Below are 21,935 nucleotides of genomic sequence, written 5' to 3'. Positions count from 1 at the left end.
AGAACTGCACACAATACTCCAGGTGAGGTCTCACGAGAGCAGAGCAGAGGGGCAGGATCACCTCCTTTGACCTGCCGGTCACGCTCCTCTTGATGCAGCCCAGGATACGGTTGGCTTTCTGGGCTGCAAGTGCACACTGAAGCCGGCTCATGTTCATTTTCTCATTGACCAAACTTCCACGTTTACATTTTGTTTTCTGAGGTTGGGAAAAACTGTGAGTGTAGCACTATAGTGTAAAGACAAGGGTGAATGAGGCATAAATGCACCCCTGCAGGAGGTGGTGAGACTAAGAATAATCAGGTTCAAATTTTAGATGTGTGCACTGTAGAAAAAGCCTGCATATGAACAACCTGTCTTTCAGGACTTCCAGCTACCAGTCAGCAACCTTCCTTTAAATCTGGAAACTTTTCAATTGTCCCTGACGGTAATTCACCATACATTTTGGTCTAACATGAGATAGGCTTCCATACTTTTTTACCATGTACTATACTATAGTAATATTTATTATATTACTAATATATTTAGTTTTGTTTTAATTTTCCTGTAGTTTGCAAGAAGAAAAGAGTCTTTTGGAAAGCGAATATGCAAGAATTCCAAAAGACAGGGTAAGTACAAAACATGAGCAAAGCCATGGTTTATGTTCTGTCAGCAACTATATGAAAACATGAATGAAAATGTTTGCACAGTGAGTAGCTCCAGAGTTAATTTAAAATCTGGAATACATAGAGAAAACATGAGGTAGACATTATAGGAGAGCCTATATCACATCATTCAGGTTTGATAACTCTAGGGCAAGTGATGAATAACTGATTCAGAAAAGATCTGGATCTTCTTAAGTTTACTCAAGAACATTTTTTACTATATTCATCAAATGGATACTGCATGTAAAGGTAGGTACCGGTTTATGGTTCTGGGATTGCAGTATGGAAAATGCATTTGCTGTCACAAATTCTGATGAATAAATACGGTTTTGTTGGAGATAAAATTCTGCTGGTTATTGATAGAAGCAGCACACATCTTGTTAAAAGATTATATTTCATACCTTGTAAAAACTCTTATCACCATTCAATGTTAATGAACCTGTAACACCACAAGCTTGTAAAATTTAATGGTGAAAATAATGTTAATCTTGTCTTCATTTTTAAAGGGAACAGATAAGAAAATTGAACAGTTGAAAGAAAATTGTGATGAGCTCTGCAAAGAAGTAAACCAAAGGAAAGCGGAAATTAATGCAATAAAGGAAGATGTTTCATCCAAGAAAAAGCTGGTGTTGATAGATAAGAAAGAAATGGAAAAGCTTCTAGAGAAGCAGGCTAATTTAAAAGTAACACAAAATTAATTGTGTGTCTGTGTGTATGTATGTGTTTATGGGCACATGCTTTGTCCAAGGAAACAGTGAATCTTCTGGATGTTGTTTTGTCATTCCAAATTCATTAGATGGCATTACATAATATATTACATCATTTTTCAATAAGCGTGAAACATGCTGCTGTCCCATATCCATTATTATTCCTTTAGGAAATAATAGTCATGGTTTTGATTAAAAAATGGCATGTTTGCTATGTTGTGTTACTGTAGGCTGCTCGAACATATGCCCAGATCCAAGTTAATACAGATTTATGCCAACAACTAAAAAACATACCCCTGTCTTTGCCACTTTACATGGTACAGGTAACATAATCAGATGTATTAATAATATTCAAGCATAATTTTTATCTTGCAGACATAATGAAATCGTAACTATTAATGTTTAATTTCAGAAGTAGCAGCTATATTTCCCTGGGACAAACTCAAGTAATTCAAAATATATTTCCTGTTCATTTTTACCGCATTTGTAGGTGAATATTACTTCTATGAAATGCCATCAGATTTTAAGGCTATTAATGTAACTTTTCTGTTTTGTCACTAGGATGAGCTAGTAAGGATCCTTGGTGTTCCAGTAAAACTTGGAAAAGAAGCTGAGAAAATAAATTGGACAAAAAAGTATGCTTCTATAAATAATTATATATAGATAAATACATATGTGTGGCTTCTTTTCATCTGTTTGTTACTGAGATGACTGAGTATAGCTGTTGATTAAAATTAGGATCAACATTTTAAAAAGCATCTATAATTCACTTAAAATCCATGTGCTGCACTGAAAAACACAGTATATGAAGTGAAACATTGACATTTAAATATGCATGTGGAAATGTTAACCCCTACTGTTTTGTTGAAATATATCCACAGCAATGAAGAGAAGAAGAAAAAAGCCCTTGATGACCAAATAGGAGAGGTAAATGGTACCCTGAAAGCCATTGAAAACAAGACTGAAGAGATTTTGCAAGAAAGAGAAGCTATAATGAAGGAATTGGATGAGAAAAATATTTTGCTAGAAAGCAAAGAACGAGAATGCAGTACTTTGGCAAAATTACTAGAAATTAACAGAGAGAAAGGATTGGTGATCATAGCAGAGAGGTTAGACACAAGCCATGTAGCATGTGTGAACAATTCTGTGTTCTCAAAGATCTCTCTTTTTTCTGCTGTATTGCTTATGTTTTCAAGTCTTGTGCTGCAAGTGGTGTGGAATTGAAATTATCAGGCTTGGTTTTGACTTCAGAAATGTTTATATAAACTACTGCAATCTAGGATCTGGCTTGAAGAACATCAGAAAACATAACCACTTGATAAAATGCAGGGAGAGGCAACTGGATTTTGCTCTGAAAGGGACATTTTTAAGAGGGTTTCTCTTTCCAGTGAAAAGATATTTTTTTTTCTGTGTAACCCACAGAAAGTAAATTGAACAAGAAAAAGAATATGTCAGTATTTTCATTTTTCAAATGAGGATCATAGATTTCTGCAGCCGCTCCTGAGTTTCAGTGGGGACCAGTTACTCATCTCTTTAATATTGCCTTGATTTGTGAGCTTATATAACTTCTTAAAGTAAAATAAACTGTTGAGTTGATTGAAGGCTTCAAAAGATTCCTTCTTTGAAGAGGAAGATGTATAGTTATAATCATGGCCATATGCTCAGCAGCAATACTTTTGAATTTAAAGTTTTGTATTAAAGGATAGTGACGCTTTAAATTGAAATGTTTAAGTGAAGCATGCATATAAATATTTCCTCATACTAAAAAATTGTGTTTTCTTTTTATAAGTAAAAGTTTCTCTGGAATTTGTAGCATATTTAGAACAGACTGTGAGACCTCACTGACATCATTAGGAATACTATCATTGGTTAAAGTTATAAAAATGCCATCTTTTTAGGCAATTTGTGCCAGTAGTTTATGAGTTTATCTTGCTATTCAGCCATAAGGATGCAGTTCTCAAAACCCCTTAAAATGATCATGTCTGTTTCCATTCGTGTCTTGCTCAAGTTACCTGTTTCCAAAATTCTGTGTCTATCTCTACAGAGAAGCTCTGGAAAAGGCTTTGAATAAACGTGACTTGGAGAAAAAAGAGCAAGATGATATTCTCATTCACAAGCAAGCACAGAAGGACAGAGAGCTGAAAACCTTAAAAAAGATGGAGTTACAATTGAATACGATTTTTGGTGCCTTGGAACAAGATAAGTTACAGCATAAAAGACTCAAATTAGAGGTCTGTATGAATGCATTGACCGTAAGAATTCTAAATTTTCTTTTAAGAAATCTGCCAATTAAATCTTTTGACTGGTCCCAAAAGGGGGAAGAGGAGAAGACTGGAGTCTTACACACATAAAAGTGTCAAGAGTGTAGCTACAACTAAGAAAGAAATGCCTAGGTCCTTTAGCTGTGATAAAAATAGTGCATCAAGATACATATGGATTATTCTTAAGAAGTGGAATTTGGGTGGGAGCATCCTTTGAAGAAGAACAGGGAGATAATATGGGCACTGTGGTGTCATGTCTGCCTTTAAAGCATGGTGGAACTGTGGTCATTAATGATCAAAGTAATATAGTGACTTGCCCAATGACATCGAAGAAATTTGTATCAAAGAGCCAAGTACTCCCTGATTTCCAGATAATGAAAAGATGAATCATAGAATCATAGAATCATAGAAGAGTTAGGGTTGGAAAGGACCTTAAGATCATCTACTTCCAACCCCCCTACCATGGGGCAGGGACACCTCACACTAAACCATGTCACCCAAGGCTCTGTCCAGCCTGGCCTTTAACACTGCCAGGGACGGAGCATTCACAGCTTTCCTGGGCAACCCATTCCAGTGCCTCACCACCCTCACAGGAAAGAACTTCCTCCTGATACCTAACCTGAACTTCCCCTGTTGGAGTTTGAACCCGTTACCCCTTGTCCTGTCACTACAGTCCCTAATGAAGAGTCCCTCCCCAGCATCCCTATAGGCCCCCTTCAGATACTGGAAGGCTGCTATGAGGTCTCCATGCAGCCTTCTCTTCTCCAGGCTGAACAGCCCCAACTTTCTCAGCCTGTCTTCATACGGGAGGTGCTCCAGTCCCCTGATCATCCTCGTGGCCTCCTCTGGACTTGTTCCAAATGTTTTAAAGTTTTTTATCTTTTTAAAATTCAAAGGCCATATGTACATTACTGCAAATGATTTCTAATGTATTTAACATTAGTCCAGGAAACAGGAGACTAACACTATATAAATTTGCTATTAAAAAACATGAAATAAATCCCCATGTTCTCCTTGTTTACATTCAAATTTCATCTCCAGCTTCTCCCTGCATTACTATTTCACCCATTCCTCTTTCCATACTGATTTACTCTTTTCAGTTTTATTTTTGTCTTCTATTATGCTGATTTTAAAGGGCAGTCTCATTCTACCTGTCTGTTCAAAACATTTCCTTTCTTTTGTCTGTAAAAGTCTTTCTTAAATTTTTTTTCTATCCTTTTGGTATTCTCTTCCTCTTGTTACTGGTTCTTCCATTACCTTTCTTAAGCTTTTCATCTAAACTAGCCCCTTGTTTAGTCTAAATTGTAAGTCAGTCTTATAAAATTAATCTTGCTTAGTCAAGTGAATAATTTTTCACCAGACTTGGTGTTTCCTACCTTGACAAAGCATCCTTGGAATTTTTCTTAGTCCTCCTCAGCAATTGAGGGCAGAAAAAAAAGTCTTATTTACATCAGTGTGAAGTTTTTAGCAATAGCTATATGATATCAAAACTCATCCACACTTAGCTTTGCTGTTTAAAAAACTCTAATCATTACTCAGTGGTAGTGGTTTTAAATATTAATATTTTTTTATCTCCTCTGAAATTCCTCCTGAATTTCCATGTATTAATTGCCAGTAATACAAGCCCACTTAGGAGGAGGGAGGGAAGCTCTGTAACTATACAAAAAGTTTTAGATAGAATTTCCTCAAATACTGATTAAAGGGCTGAGTCATTCCAGACTTCAATCTTAAAGCTCATACTGAGTTTCTGTTCAGCATGAGCTAAGAAAATTCAGGCAATGTTATTTATTCCTACTGAGGAAATATTCATGGAGGGAGAACCAGATTGTTCAAAGACATGTAATGCTAAACTCAAATGCCATAATTCACTGGTAGCTGTAGTTAGAATTCACAGTCCTGGGTGAGATCCAGACCTAACTCAACCCTTTTACACTGTGAAATGGTGAGACCTGTAACAAGACACTCAAAGGTTAAGTTGCATTGCAAAGGATTCCCTCAGTACTGATGCTAGGTTATCCTACAGGCTTGTATGTGTCTTGCAGGTAGTATCATGAAGAGTGGTAGAAAGGGAATGCCAGTAGAGGAAAAAGTGGAATTCTAAGCAGAATTTTACTCCAGAATTTGCAGGATGCTACCCTAACACAAACAGGCCATGGCAATATAGTTGTTTTAGCCCATGCTCCGTGTTTCCTCTGATTCCTTTCGCGGCTCTTTTAGAATAGCAAATGTGAAACCACCACTGCTCTGCATAGTCAGTTCAAATGAGTATGAAAGACTAGAGAGGCAAGTTTGATTCTGCTTTGTTTTGCCATCTTGAGACTGTTCAAATTTGGACGACTTTTAAGTAGTTCAAGTTCCTTTAACCACTTACATTTTGTATTTATTCGTTAGGATTCCAAGTTTCACAAGAACGATTGCTAGTATAAAAACGTGATTGCAGAAGCAGCAGCACGTCAGTGTGCTTCCCCAAATTTCTCTTACTTTAAATCACGTGCTAAGTGCAGAATGACTGGTTTGTTGAATAAGGAAATTACAGGAACACTTTCTTCAAATGTGTTTTTCTTCTTAATAAGTTGTGAAAGGTCAGCTATTGCTAAATGCCAACATTCTGTGTGAAAGAGAACTGGCTGCTCTGACTGTTGCCAGCCCAGGGCAGAACTGCTGTTCGTCTCCATGCATGCCTTCTCTTTGGTCAGGCCAGCACAGAGACAGCCAAAAATGCCTCAGTTTAGTCATGTCTTATGTGAACAAAAGCCCTTAATGGATTAAAGATGTTTACACGAGCTTTCTACTTTTAGAATTAAGAACTTGATGGTATCTTTAGAATCCCATCTTTAAAATGTAGAAATGCTTACTTAGAGACACTACAGCCTTTTTACACAGCAGCTGTAATTAATATCTATATTCCACAGAAAAGCCATGTTTGCTGTCTTGACAAGAGTGAAAGTAACTTGCTTAGAGTAAGTTTTACTGACATTTTAGCAAACCTAAGGCAAATCAAATCTCAGACTTGGCAGCTGAAACTAAAATAACTCCACAGATAGATCTTTACTGTGCCTCTTGTTTTGCTTTCCCTTAATGCAAGAGAGCATCTAATTTTATAATATTATCACAGAAGGGAAAACTACAACTGCAAAACATCTCATTATCTATATTGAGGTATAGTGTTTTATACTCTAACATCGGGTTAAGATCTGAGAGATACAACATTGCATATATTATCTTTGAATAGCTTCCAGATGTGTTGTTGAGTGTCATTTATTCCCACTTATGTGAATTGCAGGTTTTTAATTACAGACAGGCAACATATGCCTGCATAGTTAATCTGCTATATCTCTTACTTGTAACTGTAAAGAACGTTGAATTTTGAAGTTAATGACTGTGGGGCCAATGCAACTTTTGCCTTACAAGTTACATCGTGCAAGTATTTGTAATGGGATTATTCATAGATATTTTAGTCAGAAGGTAGTTTTTAATGTGTCTTCCTTCACCACTTCTGATCGAATAAACAAATTTTTCTATAAAGTGCAAGAAAAAAATGTACAAAACTGTTTGTTTTGTTAGTTTTGACTTCCTAGAGCCTAACGAGGAAACAGGAAAATCCTACTCAATGAAAAGCAAAAAATATGAGAACAAATCTACACAGATGTGAAATATTGATTGTTTTCAAATCAGTGGTAGAATCGTAGAATCATAGTATCATAGAATAGTTAGGGTTGGGAAGGACCTTAAGATCATCTAGTTCCAACCCCCCTGCCATGGGCAGGGACACCTCACACTAAACCATGTCACCCAAGGCCTTGTCCAGCCTGTCATTGAACACTGCCAGGGATGGAGCATTCACAACGTCCCTGGGCAACCCATTCCAGTGCCTCACCACCCTAACAGGGAAGAATTTCCTCCTTATATCCAATCTAAACTTCCCCTGTTTAAGTTTTAACCCGTTACCCCTTGTCCTGTCACTACAGTCCCTAATGAAGAGTCCCTCTCCAGCATCCCTATAGGCCCCCTTCAGATACTGGAAGGCTGCTATGAGGTCTCCATGCAGCCTTCTCTTCTCCAGGCTGAACAGCCCCAACTTTCTCAGCCTGTCTTCATACGGGAGGTGCTCCAGTCCCCTGATCATCCTCGTGGCCCTCCTCTGGACTTGTTCCAACATTTCCATGTCCTTTTTATGTTGAGGACACCAGAACTGCACACAATACTCCAGGTGAGGTCTCACAAGAGCAGAGATCTATTTTGTTTTTCCTTCAGTAAGGTGAGAATTTAACTCTGAAAATCCTCTCTGAATTTGGAAGGTGACATCTTTACATAGTCTCTCTTGGTGATTGTTACCTTTTTAATGAGCTTAGTTCAAAAAACATAACCCTTAGAAATTCAGTAACTAAACTGGGCTTTGTGAAGATTAGTGTTTATAGTTAAATTCTCAAAATTAAAAATTGAGAAACATGGATATGTTGCTGAGGAACTTCACTCAATGAAGAACTCTTGGACTAGGTATTGTAAGACAGAAAATTCAGTTCTTAATTTGTGTAACTACTTCAGATACATTATCTGCAGTTTATATTTTTCACATCTTTTGTTTGCATCACTCATTGTGCTTGGTTTGTTTCTGTAGGCAGAAGCTATTGCTAAAAGTAGTGGATTATTATTAGAAAGACGACAAGAACTGCAGAAAGAAGTTGAAGTGATCAAGAGAAGTTTAATAGAACAGGTGCTGAGCTCCGCTTTCTCATGCTTTTTCACTGTAACAGTTGCTTTTCAATCATGAGAGTAAAGGAAAAAATTATGGGAGTTTCTAGGTGCAGCTTTCCAGTGATAAAACATGTGCTGTCTTTGAATTCGTTAGCATTATCGGGTGGGATTCAGCTTGTGTTTGAATACACATATATTCCGTATCTACATGTCACTGTTTGTGTATGTGGCATGTACTTAATGTGCCATGATAGTCAGTAACGATCTAGTCCTGTAGTCAGTGAAGCCTAGGAAGCCCTACATTCACCTTCTAAAGAGGTTAATCTCCACTGGGTAGAACAGATAGCTTTTTAGAGTTCATTGATTCTCAAACGACTCTAGGCATCTAAATACTTTGCTCCATTTTAAATGTCTAAATTTGGTCTCTTAATGTGAAAGCTCAGTCAGTGTCTTCCATTGGGCAGTGTGGACATGTCAAGACCTGACAGTAAAATCTTTTAAAGATTATATGGCCACAAGAAACCTTTCTGCCCAATGAATAATAGCCGAAAGACATGCTAGACGGAGGAACAGGAGTGCTTCTAGGTGATAAAATATTTGGACATGTTATTAAAAGGACTGCGCATGATGGTCCAGCTGTAATTTTAAAGCAGTTTGGGTTGGGTTTTTTTTTTAAATCCACATAGCCTATACACATGTTCACTTTACAGATAAACCCAAACTACTCCAATTTTGGGTTTGCCAACAATGGTGCATCAATGCATAAGGAATTGAATTTAATTTTCTCTAGGAAACGATATCAGGTATGGATGCCCACGGGTTACAAGAATGCATTGCTGAAGAAGGCTTGCTTTACAAAGAGCTGGAAAAAAGCAGAAAAGAGTTGTCCAGACTTGCACATCTGATACGGCTCAAAGTTGAAGAGAGGGAACAGAAATCTAGGGATGTTCAGAAAGTCCAGGTAAAAATCTGTCTGTCTATCTCATATAATAGGAATACTTTTCTAAAGTAAAAGCTGGTATAAGAAGAAATAACATTACTGGTGAGGGGATCCTTATGGACTCTCATTTCCCACTTTGAAGTTCCATCACAACACAAGAACCTCACTTTCATTGGCAATTTACAGTGCAGGGCAACAGTATATTAAAATATCATGCCACAATTGAAACAAGGTATTTGAAAGGATATTTTCTTTCAAGCCTATGGAGGAAAATGAACAATTTTGAAAGAAAGTGGCAGGAAAGCAGAGAGCCTCAACTGAAATTCTCAGAAGTACAAGTGTGTTTTATTTTACAAACATACGGCCATTAGAAGATAAAGAGAATTGCTACTCAGTCCAAGGACAGGAAGTAATTTTTATTTTCCTGTTACATTTCAAGGCAAAAATCATTATATTAATTTTAAAAAAGAGGCAAATAAAACTTTTCTTACTGAGCAGTCATTGTGTTTGCTGGTTTGTTGCATGCATTTTGCTGGCTTTGTAATATCATGTATGTGCTGTAAATATGCACAGTATCTGTGGCTATAAAGGGACAAACTACTCATGCTTCCACAGCTTATGTCCGTATTCAAACAAGTTAGATAGGCTACACTCCTAGCACCTTAGGGATCTTTGACTGTCTATAAAAACAGAATAAGCAAACATGTCATGCTTTGTTCCTTCAATAAAAGTCCATGAAAGGATAACAAATATAAATAAACAATACAAATTAAACAACACACAAACATGCCCAGAGCTGCAGCCCAGCATCCAGCAGCTTTTTCTAATGCCAGCCTCCTCCTCCTCCTGATACAATTGGGAAGAGAGAAAAGACCTGTCCATAGATGGTTAATGATACAGGCTATTAAGGACTGAATACCACTGAAATCAAAAGGTCCAGAGCCCTAACAGAATGAAAATGTGCCATTTTACTCAAGTATCAGTGCTTGTTTAAAAGCCAGAAAAGAGTAAAATAAAATTTGTTTGAAAAGCGGTGCATATGCCAAATAATTACACAGCGATGGAACTGAGAGGAAACAGTAGAACTCCAGATGTAAGGGACCAATCTTTCTAAGATGCAGCATCAAATTATCTACATTAACAGTTGTTGTAAGCTTAATATACATAGGAAAAGTGTGGCCTTTAATGTTGTTGCAATAAAAGCATTAAATTATAATTAGAATAAGTTCTTAGAATATTCTCATCTCAACATATTTTCCTTGACTGGTTTTACAGTGGTTTATTAGTAAAAACAGCTGTTCCGAGTAATTTCTTTGAAGACATTTCTTTGATATATCTAAAGTGCTCACTGAATTCTATTTAAATTCCAGATACAACTCCAAAATGTTATTAAAGAATTAAAAAGAAAGGATCTTGAAATAAAAGACTTTGAAAAGAGGGGAAGAAAAATCCAAAAAGAGTAAGAGAATAATAATAACAACACATTAGCTAAAAAATGTGGTTTAATGCAATTTTTATCCAAGTTGTGTATGCATAAAATTCTAATAATTATTTCTTTCACGTTTGTAATTTCTTCAGACTCCAAGGACTTGCTAAAATAAATGAGGTTGTTCAAAATGAAAGGAGTAAATGTATGGATTTGGTGCATGCTGCTCATCAGAAAGCAAATGAAATTAAAAAACGGGTAAAATTGATAGAAAAGGAAATAGAAAATTTAAGGAATACTCTTATAACCAAGGAAAGGTGAGTTTAAGTAAGCTGTAGGTCACATCTGCAGAAATGTAAGATTAGAAGGAATCTTGAGAGAGAATCTAGTCTAACTTCAACTATACCTTTATCATGCTTGATAGTCATTATGTTGATTTCTAAAACCTGATTCAAACAAAGACATTTAGCAACACCCTTACATAATCTAATTTCTGGTCACCCTAACACTTCACAATTAGCTTGGGCATCACTGCATGACACAAGATATGTCTGAAGTTTGTCTGGCTACTCATCCTTCAAAAGGATAAAGTGTCATCGCTTTCTTTTGATCACAGTTCTTATGAGCCTCTAGCATCTGTATTAGCATGCTCTTTCATTCAATACGAACAATACTGTTGTAGTCACACTTTCTACCCTTAGACAAAAAGAGGTCCAACGCATATACAATTCCACAGTGGACTGGTGTATGATACTATTAAATGAGTCACTATCTAGTAATGCAACTGTGTAATTACTGAATTAAAACAAACTGGGTCTCTTGGTTCAAACTCAAATTGAAGTTTATTGGAAAACATTTATTTCAAATAAAATGACACATGGTTTCAATTTCCAGGCAATCCTAGTCAAACTAAGAATTCACAACAAAGAGGATGAGGCAGACAAGTGGTGCTTGTGACTCTATTTTTTTCCAAGACCATTATTTAGTGGGGATAATCTTTTTGCCATCTTTTTGTCATCCTAGTGATGATATTCTGCAATATAGGCAGAACGACAATGTCTCTGAAATCGGTAGTTGGGAAAGTAGAAGGGTAATGAATGAAGAGTTAACCGTGTATAGAAAACAGCACAGACAAAACTAAGTAGCTCAAAAATAACTTGATTTTCCCAAAACTTTTATCTTTTGGTGACAAAAATTTGCACAACTGGACCAAAGAATGCATTCAGGTTACAGTCACTCAAAGTGTATTGCGAATCTCCAAGTAGGTTGATTTCAAAGTCATGCTGGGGCTAGCTAAAAAAGAAGTGGAATGTCAGTGGTTTAAGTGATTTTGTCAAGATGCTGACATTTTGTGGAACAATTCTTGAGTCCTTCCCAGTCAATTTCTGATGAAAGGAATAAAAAAGACTAAGAAGGCAGATCTGTATTGTCTAGATACCAAACATATCTAATTATTATAGATGACCCTACTCTGGTCTAACAGGCATTTTGATCTCTGCAAATCTAGATTTATAACTAGCAAGAGGTACTGAATTTCTAGTAGTGGAAATGCCTATGGAAAAAAAAAAATTCATCCCAGTAAGAGACTTGAGTATCACAGCATCACTGACTTACCTGCAGTCTGCAGTTTTGAGGACAGACAAGTGTCAGTCCAAATAAAATGTTTATCAGAAAATATTCAATAACGTATCTTTACTACTGTCATGCTTCTTGCTTTACAAAAGTTTAATTCAATTTAGCAACACCATGTGGAACTCAGAAGTGTTACACACATGGGGAAATGAACCAGAAAGCAGCTCACTGCTCTTTATATGGTGATGCAGCAATTTAACGATGGAGCCCATGAGGGGAGGTGGATATTTCATCTGCAGTTCTGTATCTTAACGGAAGACTGTGCTTCTCCTTTCACTACCTCTTTTGTATGTTGACACAAATATCTTCCCAATGTAGATAAATAGTATCTTGATCAACAAGTGATACTTACCACAGATTAAATGCAGTAACCCTAACTTCCATGTTGTACGAAAATGAACAATTTGTATAGCAACAAGAATCTGTCTTTTAAGTGAGGGTGGCCAGCAAAGTTGCTAGAAATAATGAATTCTGTTCTTCATTTTTGTGTATTTTTAGTGTGATCTTGTCATGAACCTTTTGATTTTATCTCATCTGTCAGACAGGGGAACTGACAATTTTCTGCCTTGTGTGCATGTCGTGATATGTTCTTTTATAAACTTGGAGAGCTTTGAATTGCAAGCACAAAATTATTTACATATTGATCTCTCGTTAAATAGAATGGCAGGATTTCTACGCATTAAGACTTTGCATGACATTTTATTCTTCTGCTCTTGAGCTTCATTTCCTATGGCCCTTAGGGCTACCCAGTAGAGAAGAGCTGTAGTGCAGTGCACCATTTGTAGCATTTTACTTGGGCCATAATCCAGTTCTCTTCAAGCTGTAAAAAGCTTGCAGAGAGAAGCTGTTCTCAGAGAGCCTTTCTACTTCTTGTAATGCATCTGTGAAGCAGAGTGATATAGAAGATCCTTTGTGTATTTGAGGAATTAGTTAAAGCTCTACTTTTAATTGCTGAAATAGCTTTCAAATCGAAGGGGCTAAAAACTTTCCTACTTTTATGTCATGTTAAAGAAAATTGCAGAAACAACAGCTGAAGAATACAAACAATATAGCGATTATAGACAGTCTCAAAAGTGATTGCCTCAAAATTCTGCAAGCCATGCAAGAGGTGAAAGAGAAGAAAGAGCAGCGGTACTCAGTTCTTGAGAGACTCACCACTACAGTCACCCAAATTGAAGAGGAGCTTGTGCAGCTACACAAAAGATATGAAAGAGCTCTTCAGCAACAAAATGAGAGGTATTCAGGACAACTTGATAGAATGTGCTGTTTGACATTCATGAAGCTTATGAGCACTCCTAGTTAGTGATACTGAAAGACTATGAAAGCCTCAATATGTTTCCCTAAGCACTCTGCCTCGCTGCAGTGTCAGTGCTGCTCTGTATCACACAGATGTTGGTTCTCCATTGCTGATGATGTTCATACTTCAGATCTGCTATTAAAAACATATAGTGGCTTGACTGCTGAATGTCTTGAGTATTTGTAGCCTCCTGCTCTGTTTGTGCTTTGTACACAGGTAAGGTATAAAAATGCAGAAGATGTAAAGCTCCCTGATCCAGTTAATCCATCTTTTAAATGAATGCTGTGGAAGGCCAGAAGAGTTTTTAGAATTATATGAGAGACTAGAGTAACTTCTGCAATGATTTGTTCTCTGATCGTCACACTGCAATGATTTTTGTTACCTATTTAAAAGGTTAATATGATATTAAAGTAGCATTTGTAAAAGGTTTGTGTGTTATCCCAGATTATTACTATTGTCCCAGGTCACCACTTCTGTTCTTGGATGGAATACACTGACTACGAATAACATTTTTTTAAACTTTACCTTTTCATTTGGGGCTTATTCCAGTGGCCTTCTGCTCAGAGACCGGGAAGAAGAATTGTGCATTTTATGTGAAAGGATACACACACAAGAGATACTGTGTAGAAATGGAGATCTTGAGATTCAAGTTATGGATGAAAAGATCAAATTTCTGAAGGTGAAGGTAGATGAGAAGAAGAGAGAGATTGAATTATTGCTCAAAACGCTCCCAGTAAAGAAAGCCCTGGATGCACAGCTGGTGATGCTTCAGATACAGGTTGGTGGGAAAGCAAGCCTTGTTTTTGGCTTGTCTTTTTCTGTATTTTAAAACTTAAGTTAATTTCACAGGAAAAAGTGCCTGGATTTAGGAGGTTTATTTAAACAGATATAGTTCAGTAATAGCAAATAGTCTAGCAATACAATAGTCCAGCAAAACTTGTCTGTGACTGGCTGATGCACTTTGTTATGCACATGCGCATTCCAAATGGAATCTCAGCTAACCCTCCCCATAGCATGAAATGTCAGTGTGACTAAGCTGGAGAATGGGAGTCATGGGGAAAAAATGGCAGTGTAGATAAAGTTTACTAAAACTGTATTGATGGGGGTAGGTGGGAGGGGTGGGAGATATACTTAGTCCTTCCAATTCCTAAAATAATAACTCAATTCACACTTGACCCTGGGCCTACTCTGGAAACTCTGCTGCCTACAATGATATAATCCACATAGATTTTCTTCTCCACAAAAACAGTGTAAGTTTTAGTTCTAGTCACAAACTGACATTAAACAACTAACAAACTGCAGTGCTTGGGACATTCTTTCCTTGCTTTGTGAAATGGCTCATTTACTTCTGACCTTATCTCCAGATGGTAATTTTTTCCATACATACTCTGTTAGTGCCTGCACAAAATTGTAAATTAGGGTGTACATCGCCTTTCGTAATGGCATCGATGGGAGCTGTGACTCACTGCTAAATAGTGCTTGCACTATTCTGCTGCTTCTTGGAAGCTGTATGCTCTGCTAAGAGACTAAAATGTTGTACATTACCTTACGCAAAATCATACCACAAAGGACTTTACAGTGCTGTTACAGATTTAGATGATGAAAAGAATGAGCATGAAAATAGACAATAGACAAAAGAAAAGTGCCACGTTTTCAGGTGAGATTTGGAAAGAGACTGGGAGTCACTGAGCACTGAGTCACACAGTGCAGGTGATTTCTGTGAACTAAGTCAATCACAAAGCTTTGCTTTTTCTGTTCTGCATTTCTAAGTCTTTCCCCTTAGTTATGATGGTTCATGTGAAGCCTAAAACCACTGTTAAAGGGAGGTTATTGTTATAGGTGCTTTTAGTCTTTCTGTGGCATTGACATAAAATTAAAAAGCAGGAAAATACAGAGTGGTGTGATATTACAGATGGAATAGTCTTAATTAATGTTCCCAAATCAGAGATTTTCCAGTGAACAATGGCAAATAACCAGTTATCAGCTTTCAAAATGTAACTAGATGCTGTGGTTACTGAATATATTACATAGTTCAAAGTGGCCATTAACCCAGCCATCTCCTTATGCTCAACTGTTCTAGCATTAATACTGTTCCTCCCACTGCCAATAGCCACTATATCTAGGGAGAAACACCTTCAAGCTCTTTGGCTTTATCTCCATGATTTAAATAAAAGTCACAAGCCCAAACCTGAATTCTGGTGTTGGTTTCCAAATTCAGATTGCTAATACCTGTACTGATTACAGATTTGGCCGCATGTTGAAATCCAACTTGGCATCTGTTCAGTTATGGTATGAAAAGGATCTTACGATGCTGATCATTTGCACAAGACTTTGCATTGGTGTGATGAATACAGATCTAAATCACTTGTCTATGAAACCAACCTCTGAAGCCAAGCTGAAATCTGAAGAGGTGGTAGCAGGAGCTCCTTTTGGGCTACTCTTTGTCTGTCTTTCGGTTTAAATAGTTATAAATGTTCAGAGAGAGTCTCAGTGCACCACAGGATGATGAAATCCTGATTTCTGTCAGAGACCTTTAGAACTCCTAAAATGCAGACTGTAAATATGTTTTCTAAGATTTCCTCATCATTTCTATTTCTCCATTCTGTTGTGACCTTATGTAGGAGCCAGGGTGCCTAACCTTCACTTCGGGTTAGGAGCCCACAGGAAAAATTATACAGATAAGTGAACAAGGTCTCTATTAATAGAAAGAAGTGTGTGTCTTTGCCTTCAGAGGGAGATCCTGATTTTGGGAGCACAGTACTCCTCCTGGAGGTCTTTATTCTCAAGGCACCTGCCTCTCTTTATCCATGGTATGGAGAACTTTGAATCATGTCAGGATGCTTCAAAAGGCATCTACAATTGAAATACAGTATAGATCATCTGAATTAGGCAGGATGAATCATGTATGTCCTAAATTTTCTTCTCCCTTTTTCCTACCTTTCATGTCTCTTTAAGTCTTGGGTATTTTTCAGACTTTGACATCTTATCTGTCCTGTTTTTCACCTCTCCTGCATTTCCCAATCTTCCCATTTCCCCAGAACCTTTTTCTCACTCGAGAGGTGAATTAAACTTTCCAGGATTGAATGCCAAATGATTCAACAACAGATGTATTTATTTCTGTTAGAGATGCACCTCTTGGAATAGTGGGATGAATGAGTAGGTTTTACTCTACAGGCTGTAGAAACTGCATCCCTGTCTTGGTGGCAATTGTGCCCATTTGGAAGGTGAAAAGCACAAGTCAGGGCTGTGTGGCAGCAAGAGCAAAAATTTCACACAGGTCTCCTGTATCCCACGAGCTCCTTAATCATCAAACTGATCTATGTCCCACTTCTACACTTTCCATCCAAAGCTGCCTGTTTCCACAGCAGAGCGAAACACGGGTGAATAGTTTTAGCTAATGAAATACCATTGTCTTAATCAATACCAGACTCTTCTAAGCAAGTGCTGGTGACATGGACTGAGTATTTTTGTTACCATCAAAGTAAAGCATTAAAACCAGAAATATTTGCAGGTACTTCCTTTGTCTGATACAAAAAATACCTGGTGAGATGCTAAGGTGGTTTCCTCTGGGCATAAAACTATGTAACTTTAGATTGGGACTGCACAGCACAGGGCTGTTCCCACTGACTGGAATGATCCATGAAACTAAACTGCCTTCATGCACCAGAGAGAAATACTTAGCATTAATCATTAATTAGTCCAACACGTAGATGTGCTGAGCTGTCACGATAGGACTTTCATGCCTCAGAGTTCAGCTGACGTACAGGGACTGACAATTTATTTGAGGCATTTGGCATCAGTGTTTGTCCAAGTTTTAGATTAAAATCTCCACACTGCATCATTAAGGAAGATTTTCTTAACCTTTAGCTTGGGTCTTTCTTGCTGCAGTGTGAGAGCATTGATTTGTGCTCTGTCCACCAGGGACGTGACAAACGGATCATTCTCTTCCTCCCTGCAGCATTTCCTGTTACTGGAATGAAGTTAATCACATTCCTCTCCCATCCTTTTGCTAGGCTACACAGCCCTGGTTCTTTCAATCAGCCTCACAGATTTTTCTTAGATCATCTTTTTTTTACTGCTTTTATTTTGACAACTTGGTCTCTTTCTTGAGGTGCACTGCAAATATCAGTGCCTGAGAGTGAAAGAATTCATTGAGGCATCTTGCAGGTTACATTCCTGCTTATGTGTCCAGGTACGATGGTGCCTTCCTTGCAGCATGACATGATTCATCTTCATGTAAATGTAACAACCAGACCCTCTTTTAAAGAATCGGTTGACCTTGATTCCGTACTTGTGCAGTTTTTTCTGCCTACATGCAGTGCCCTGCATTTTTTATTTAATATTATGTCTTTTGTTCAAGCCTTTCTTCAGACCAAGATAAGTTTGAATTTAACTGGCTATTTACCTCATATTTTCATCAAGAACCCATTTCCTTGGCTTGTTTGTGAGAATGTCACATGAAACCATATCAAAGCTGTGTCAAATCAAGACATAAGATACCCACTATTTGTTGTCCACACACCTGTAAATTATCACAGTAGGGAAGTGGTCAGGTCTAGTATGACTGTCGTGGTTTAAACCCAGTCAGGTAACTCGTTCACTCACCCCCCCACACACTTCTTTCTCTCCCCCTGCTCCCGGAGGGACGGAAAGGAGAGTCAAAAAGAATGCAACTCCCACGGGTTGAGATAAGAACAGTTTAGTAACTAAGGTATAACACAAATCACTACTGCTACCACCAGTGATAATAATGATAAAGGAAATAACAAGGGAAGAGAATACATCATCTCACCACCAGCCGACCGATAACTCGCCCCCCTCAGCCCAACCAAGCTCTGACTGATACCTCCTCCAACCCTGCAGTCTCCCAGCCCTTCCGGCTAACTCCCAGTTACATCGTGGGCATGACGTGCTGTGGTATGGAATACCTCTTTGGCTAGCTTGGGTCAGGTGTCCTGTCTCTGCTTCCTCCCGGCTTCCCCTCCTCCCTGGCAGAGTATGAGCCTCACAAAGTCCTTGGCCAAACCAAAACATTCTTGTTATCAGCTCTGTTCCCGAGCTGAAAGTCAAAACACTGCACTGCACCAGCTACCGAGGAGAAACATGACTGCTACTGCTGAACCCACAACAATGACCCAGCACACTTGTGCTCTCTGATGTCCTTTCTGCTTTTCTACCTTCATACAAAGAAAGTTTAATTATTTGTTCCATATTTATCCTTCAGAAAGTGACATTATCTATAGTTCCAGAGCTCCTTCCCCCCCCCCCCGTTTTAAAGCCTTGGTGTGATATTTGCCCTTTTCTAGTGCTTGATGTACTCACCTACCTTCTCCAAGATCTCCAAAATAAGCAGCAGATCTCCAGTTCTTCAGACCCATCCCTTTACCTAGGCATGTGTTCCCTCTTGTCCATCTGTCCTGCAACCACTCCTCCTGACTGATTACAAACAAATGCAGAAAAGCCTCTCTGATAGAGCCTTTTCTTATCCACTGTATCAAATCCACCCCAAGAAAGAAGTGATTTTTTTGGTTTGGTTTGGGACTTAGAATCTGTTAGAACTCATAAAGTTTTGTCCAAGGAAAATACTACGAATTAGGAGAAAATAAAAAAAGATGCCTATAGTCGCATCACTTAAGCAGTCACAGAATAGCATGGTTATCTTTAGATGTGCTTTGTTTTCCATACTTTTGGGTTAGCCTGCATCAAATCACTTCCAACTCATATTGCCTTTAAATTGAAGCTTAGTATGAAACTTGCTATGGAATTTCTTTCCATTTTGGACAGTGGTTGTGCTGTTTTAGTCCTTCTGCTCTCAATTAGTCATTCAGTCCTGCAAGTCCCTAATCTCATAAAGGCATCACCACCTCCACAACGCATTTTCACCTGGGCGATTGGTTGAGAAATCTGGCCCCAGCTAGGAAAAATCACTGGAAGTAGAGTTGTATCCTCTTATTTGTGCTGGTCCTGCTTTTACATTTTCCCCTGGCATGTATTCTTTGGCTTGAGTTTTAGTTGGTCAGAATTAAAACAAATCTTCCAGTACCTGGTTACACACTGAATCATGGTTTGCCAAGGAAATTGTTCATTACAGTCATTTAAGGTTTTTCCTTTGCCTTGTCTTAGACCAAGTGCAAAAGAAAGTGCTGTGCGACACTTTTTTACCATAACAAGCAGTATTTAAGACCAGTGCTCTGGTAATGGTCCATTACCACCCCAGAAGATCTGTTGGCTTTCCCTCTTCCAAGACTTGCAAATTTACAGGGACCAAACCATCCTGGTAGCAACATCTAAACATTGATTTTGTACTTCTGGTGACTGTCCCTAACCTTGAGAGTTGGTGACCACTTATTTCCTTAATATAGTATCTGATGGTTAGAATTCCTAGCAATGTACTTGGGTCATGTTATGTCAGTGCCAATACATCGTGGCTGCAATAACAATGCACTGACAGCCAGGTGCATGTCCAAGCAAAAAACCCCACCGCTGTTTTGCAAGTGCAAACATGAAGAATTGTTCCCAATCGCTCCTTCAGGAAGTGCTTATGTGAAGCATGGATCCATCCAGTGTGTTCTGGGAAGCGATATTCCATAGGAAGGTCTCACATCAGCGAGGTCAGGGAACACCTGCCTCTGTGGGTCCTGGGAGTGACACATTGCTCAGTGTCACCACTGAGTCACTTCAGGACACGTGCCTGGAACTTTACCACAGAAAACTTGGATGCCTGCACGGATGGGAGCATCAGTGTCAACCAGTGGGGAAGCGGGATGCTCAGGTTTAACTTGCAACCAGACTGTCAGGCACATGCATCCTTCCTACATCCCTAAATTGATCAAACATAAGATTGTACGGAATAAAGCAAGACACCCCATCCTAAAAATCTGGTGTATTCCTGAGGATAAAAACATAGTCTGAGGACAGACTCAACTGGTGGGACTCAACTTCTGGCAGACATCAGGGTCTTTGTCTTGCAGCTGTCAAAATGGAGTTCCCTTTAAGAGTAACTAAGAACATCTTATGATCTTCCATATTTACCCTCCCTCCCTTGCAGTACAAGGAAAACTTGTCTGTGAATTCTGTGGGTCAGGCTCTGGGGGTGAGGTAGATGGGGACAAGCTACCACTGTGAGTCCCAGTGGAGTCCCATGCAGCCACCTCCATGCTGGAGGCACTGCCTGGGCCGGGCTGCAGAGACCCAGGCAGGTTGAAGGAAGTGGTGCCAGCACAGGCTCCCACCATTCCCGGCACTGCTGTCCCTCCTCAGGTTGGAGCTGGAGCTGTGGCAGGTCTCAGCTCACCCTAGCAGCCAGGCTCTGTCTCCTGCTTGCAGACAGCTGCCCTGAGCCCACCCCACTGCAGCCCAGTGCAAATCACCCACAGGTCTTCATCCAGGCCACCCAGCAGGGGCCGAGGAAGGGATCACTGCCTGGAACAGCCTTTTTCTGGGTTCCCAAACACGTTCAGAAGGTAAAAATCATCTTCCAGTACAGGGCTCTTGTGATTCCCAGTGGCTCAGTGAAGAAACCTCCTCTGTGTGGCTAAATTAACACACAGTTTCAGATGGCTGTGTTGCACATGGAAGAAGAGTCAAGGGAACAAGTGTTTGAGACCCTGGTTAATGGTTTAAACCATTAGTAAGATGAAGCTGATTTGTATTTGTGCATTATAGGATGACTTTCTGTGACACAATCTGCTCCTTTTCAAATTGCCATTCATGAGCACTAGGACAGGAGAATGAGGTCTGCACACTGCCAGTTCTGCAGGGAAGTGTTTCCTAGTGTTTGACCAGCATCATTTTGCTTAGATTTATACCCCATCCCACCCCAACCTCCTCCCAAAGCATCCAAGGCCAGAGTCTTACTTCTAAGTCTAGGTGGTGGCAGAGCAGCCATGGCAGTCCCTTTGGTGTGGTTATCCTGGTATGAGTTACAGAGGCCTTCCATCTCTGGTCACACTTTTGGCTTCTTGTCTGTCAAAATACTGTCTGTTTTCATTTTCCAGCATTCCCAGTGCAAGGACAGGATTAAACAGATGGAGGAAATCTCTGCTGACCCCGCAAATAAGAGCAGAAAGCGAGAACTGGGAGGGAAGGACCCATCTCCACCTGAGCTGCTAAAAAAGATTGAGCAGGTAAGATCACTTCTCACATCCCAAGCTATCCCACTGTATTTAACCTCTTAGAAAAAGCAATTGGTATCTTTCATTTTAAATGTAAACTTTCAGTAAATAATAATTACATGTGAGAATAATTATGATTGGCTAATGGGAACTTTGCCTTCTTACAGCAGGGGCTGGAGGAGGAAGCTCTGTGCAGTTTCCCCAGCTCCCCAGCAACCTCTG

The 21,935-nt window shown here is 38.9% G+C and overlaps 1 protein-coding gene across 6 annotated transcripts in view; it reads left to right on the top strand.

Moving 5' to 3' along the window:
* CCDC146 (coiled-coil domain containing 146) overlaps positions 1 to 21,935 on the top strand; it is a 72,813-nt gene that overhangs the window by 47,094 nt on the left and 3,784 nt on the right. For 5 of the 6 annotated variants that reach the window (XM_062632018.1, XM_062632016.1, XM_062632015.1 and 2 more), the window contains 12 exons: positions 548 to 605; positions 1,148 to 1,324; positions 1,910 to 1,983; positions 2,230 to 2,457; positions 3,393 to 3,579; positions 8,228 to 8,323; positions 9,095 to 9,265; positions 10,615 to 10,703; positions 10,823 to 10,987; positions 13,314 to 13,538; positions 14,149 to 14,377; positions 21,597 to 21,725. In XM_062632018.1, coding sequence (XP_062488002.1) covers positions 548 to 605; positions 1,148 to 1,324; positions 1,910 to 1,983; positions 2,230 to 2,457; positions 3,393 to 3,579; positions 8,228 to 8,323; positions 9,095 to 9,265; positions 10,615 to 10,703; positions 10,823 to 10,987; positions 13,314 to 13,538; positions 14,149 to 14,377; positions 21,597 to 21,725 — 1,828 coding nt within the window. The remainder of the gene's footprint in view (positions 1 to 547; positions 606 to 1,147; positions 1,325 to 1,909; positions 1,984 to 2,229; positions 2,458 to 3,392; positions 3,580 to 8,227; positions 8,324 to 9,094; positions 9,266 to 10,614; positions 10,704 to 10,822; positions 10,988 to 13,313; positions 13,539 to 14,148; positions 14,378 to 21,596; positions 21,726 to 21,935) is intronic. The other variant, XM_062632017.1, reaches the window with a different exon arrangement.

Source organism: Pezoporus occidentalis, unplaced genomic scaffold (assembly GCF_034315485.1).
Source record: "Pezoporus occidentalis ecotype Australia unplaced genomic scaffold, CSIRO_AGI_Poc_V1 ctg38, whole genome shotgun sequence".
NCBI classification, from domain to species: Eukaryota; Metazoa; Chordata; class Aves; order Psittaciformes; family Psittacidae; genus Pezoporus; species Pezoporus occidentalis.
Note: the sequence above shows the minus strand (reverse complement) of the source record. Positions and strands in the feature narration are given on the sequence as shown.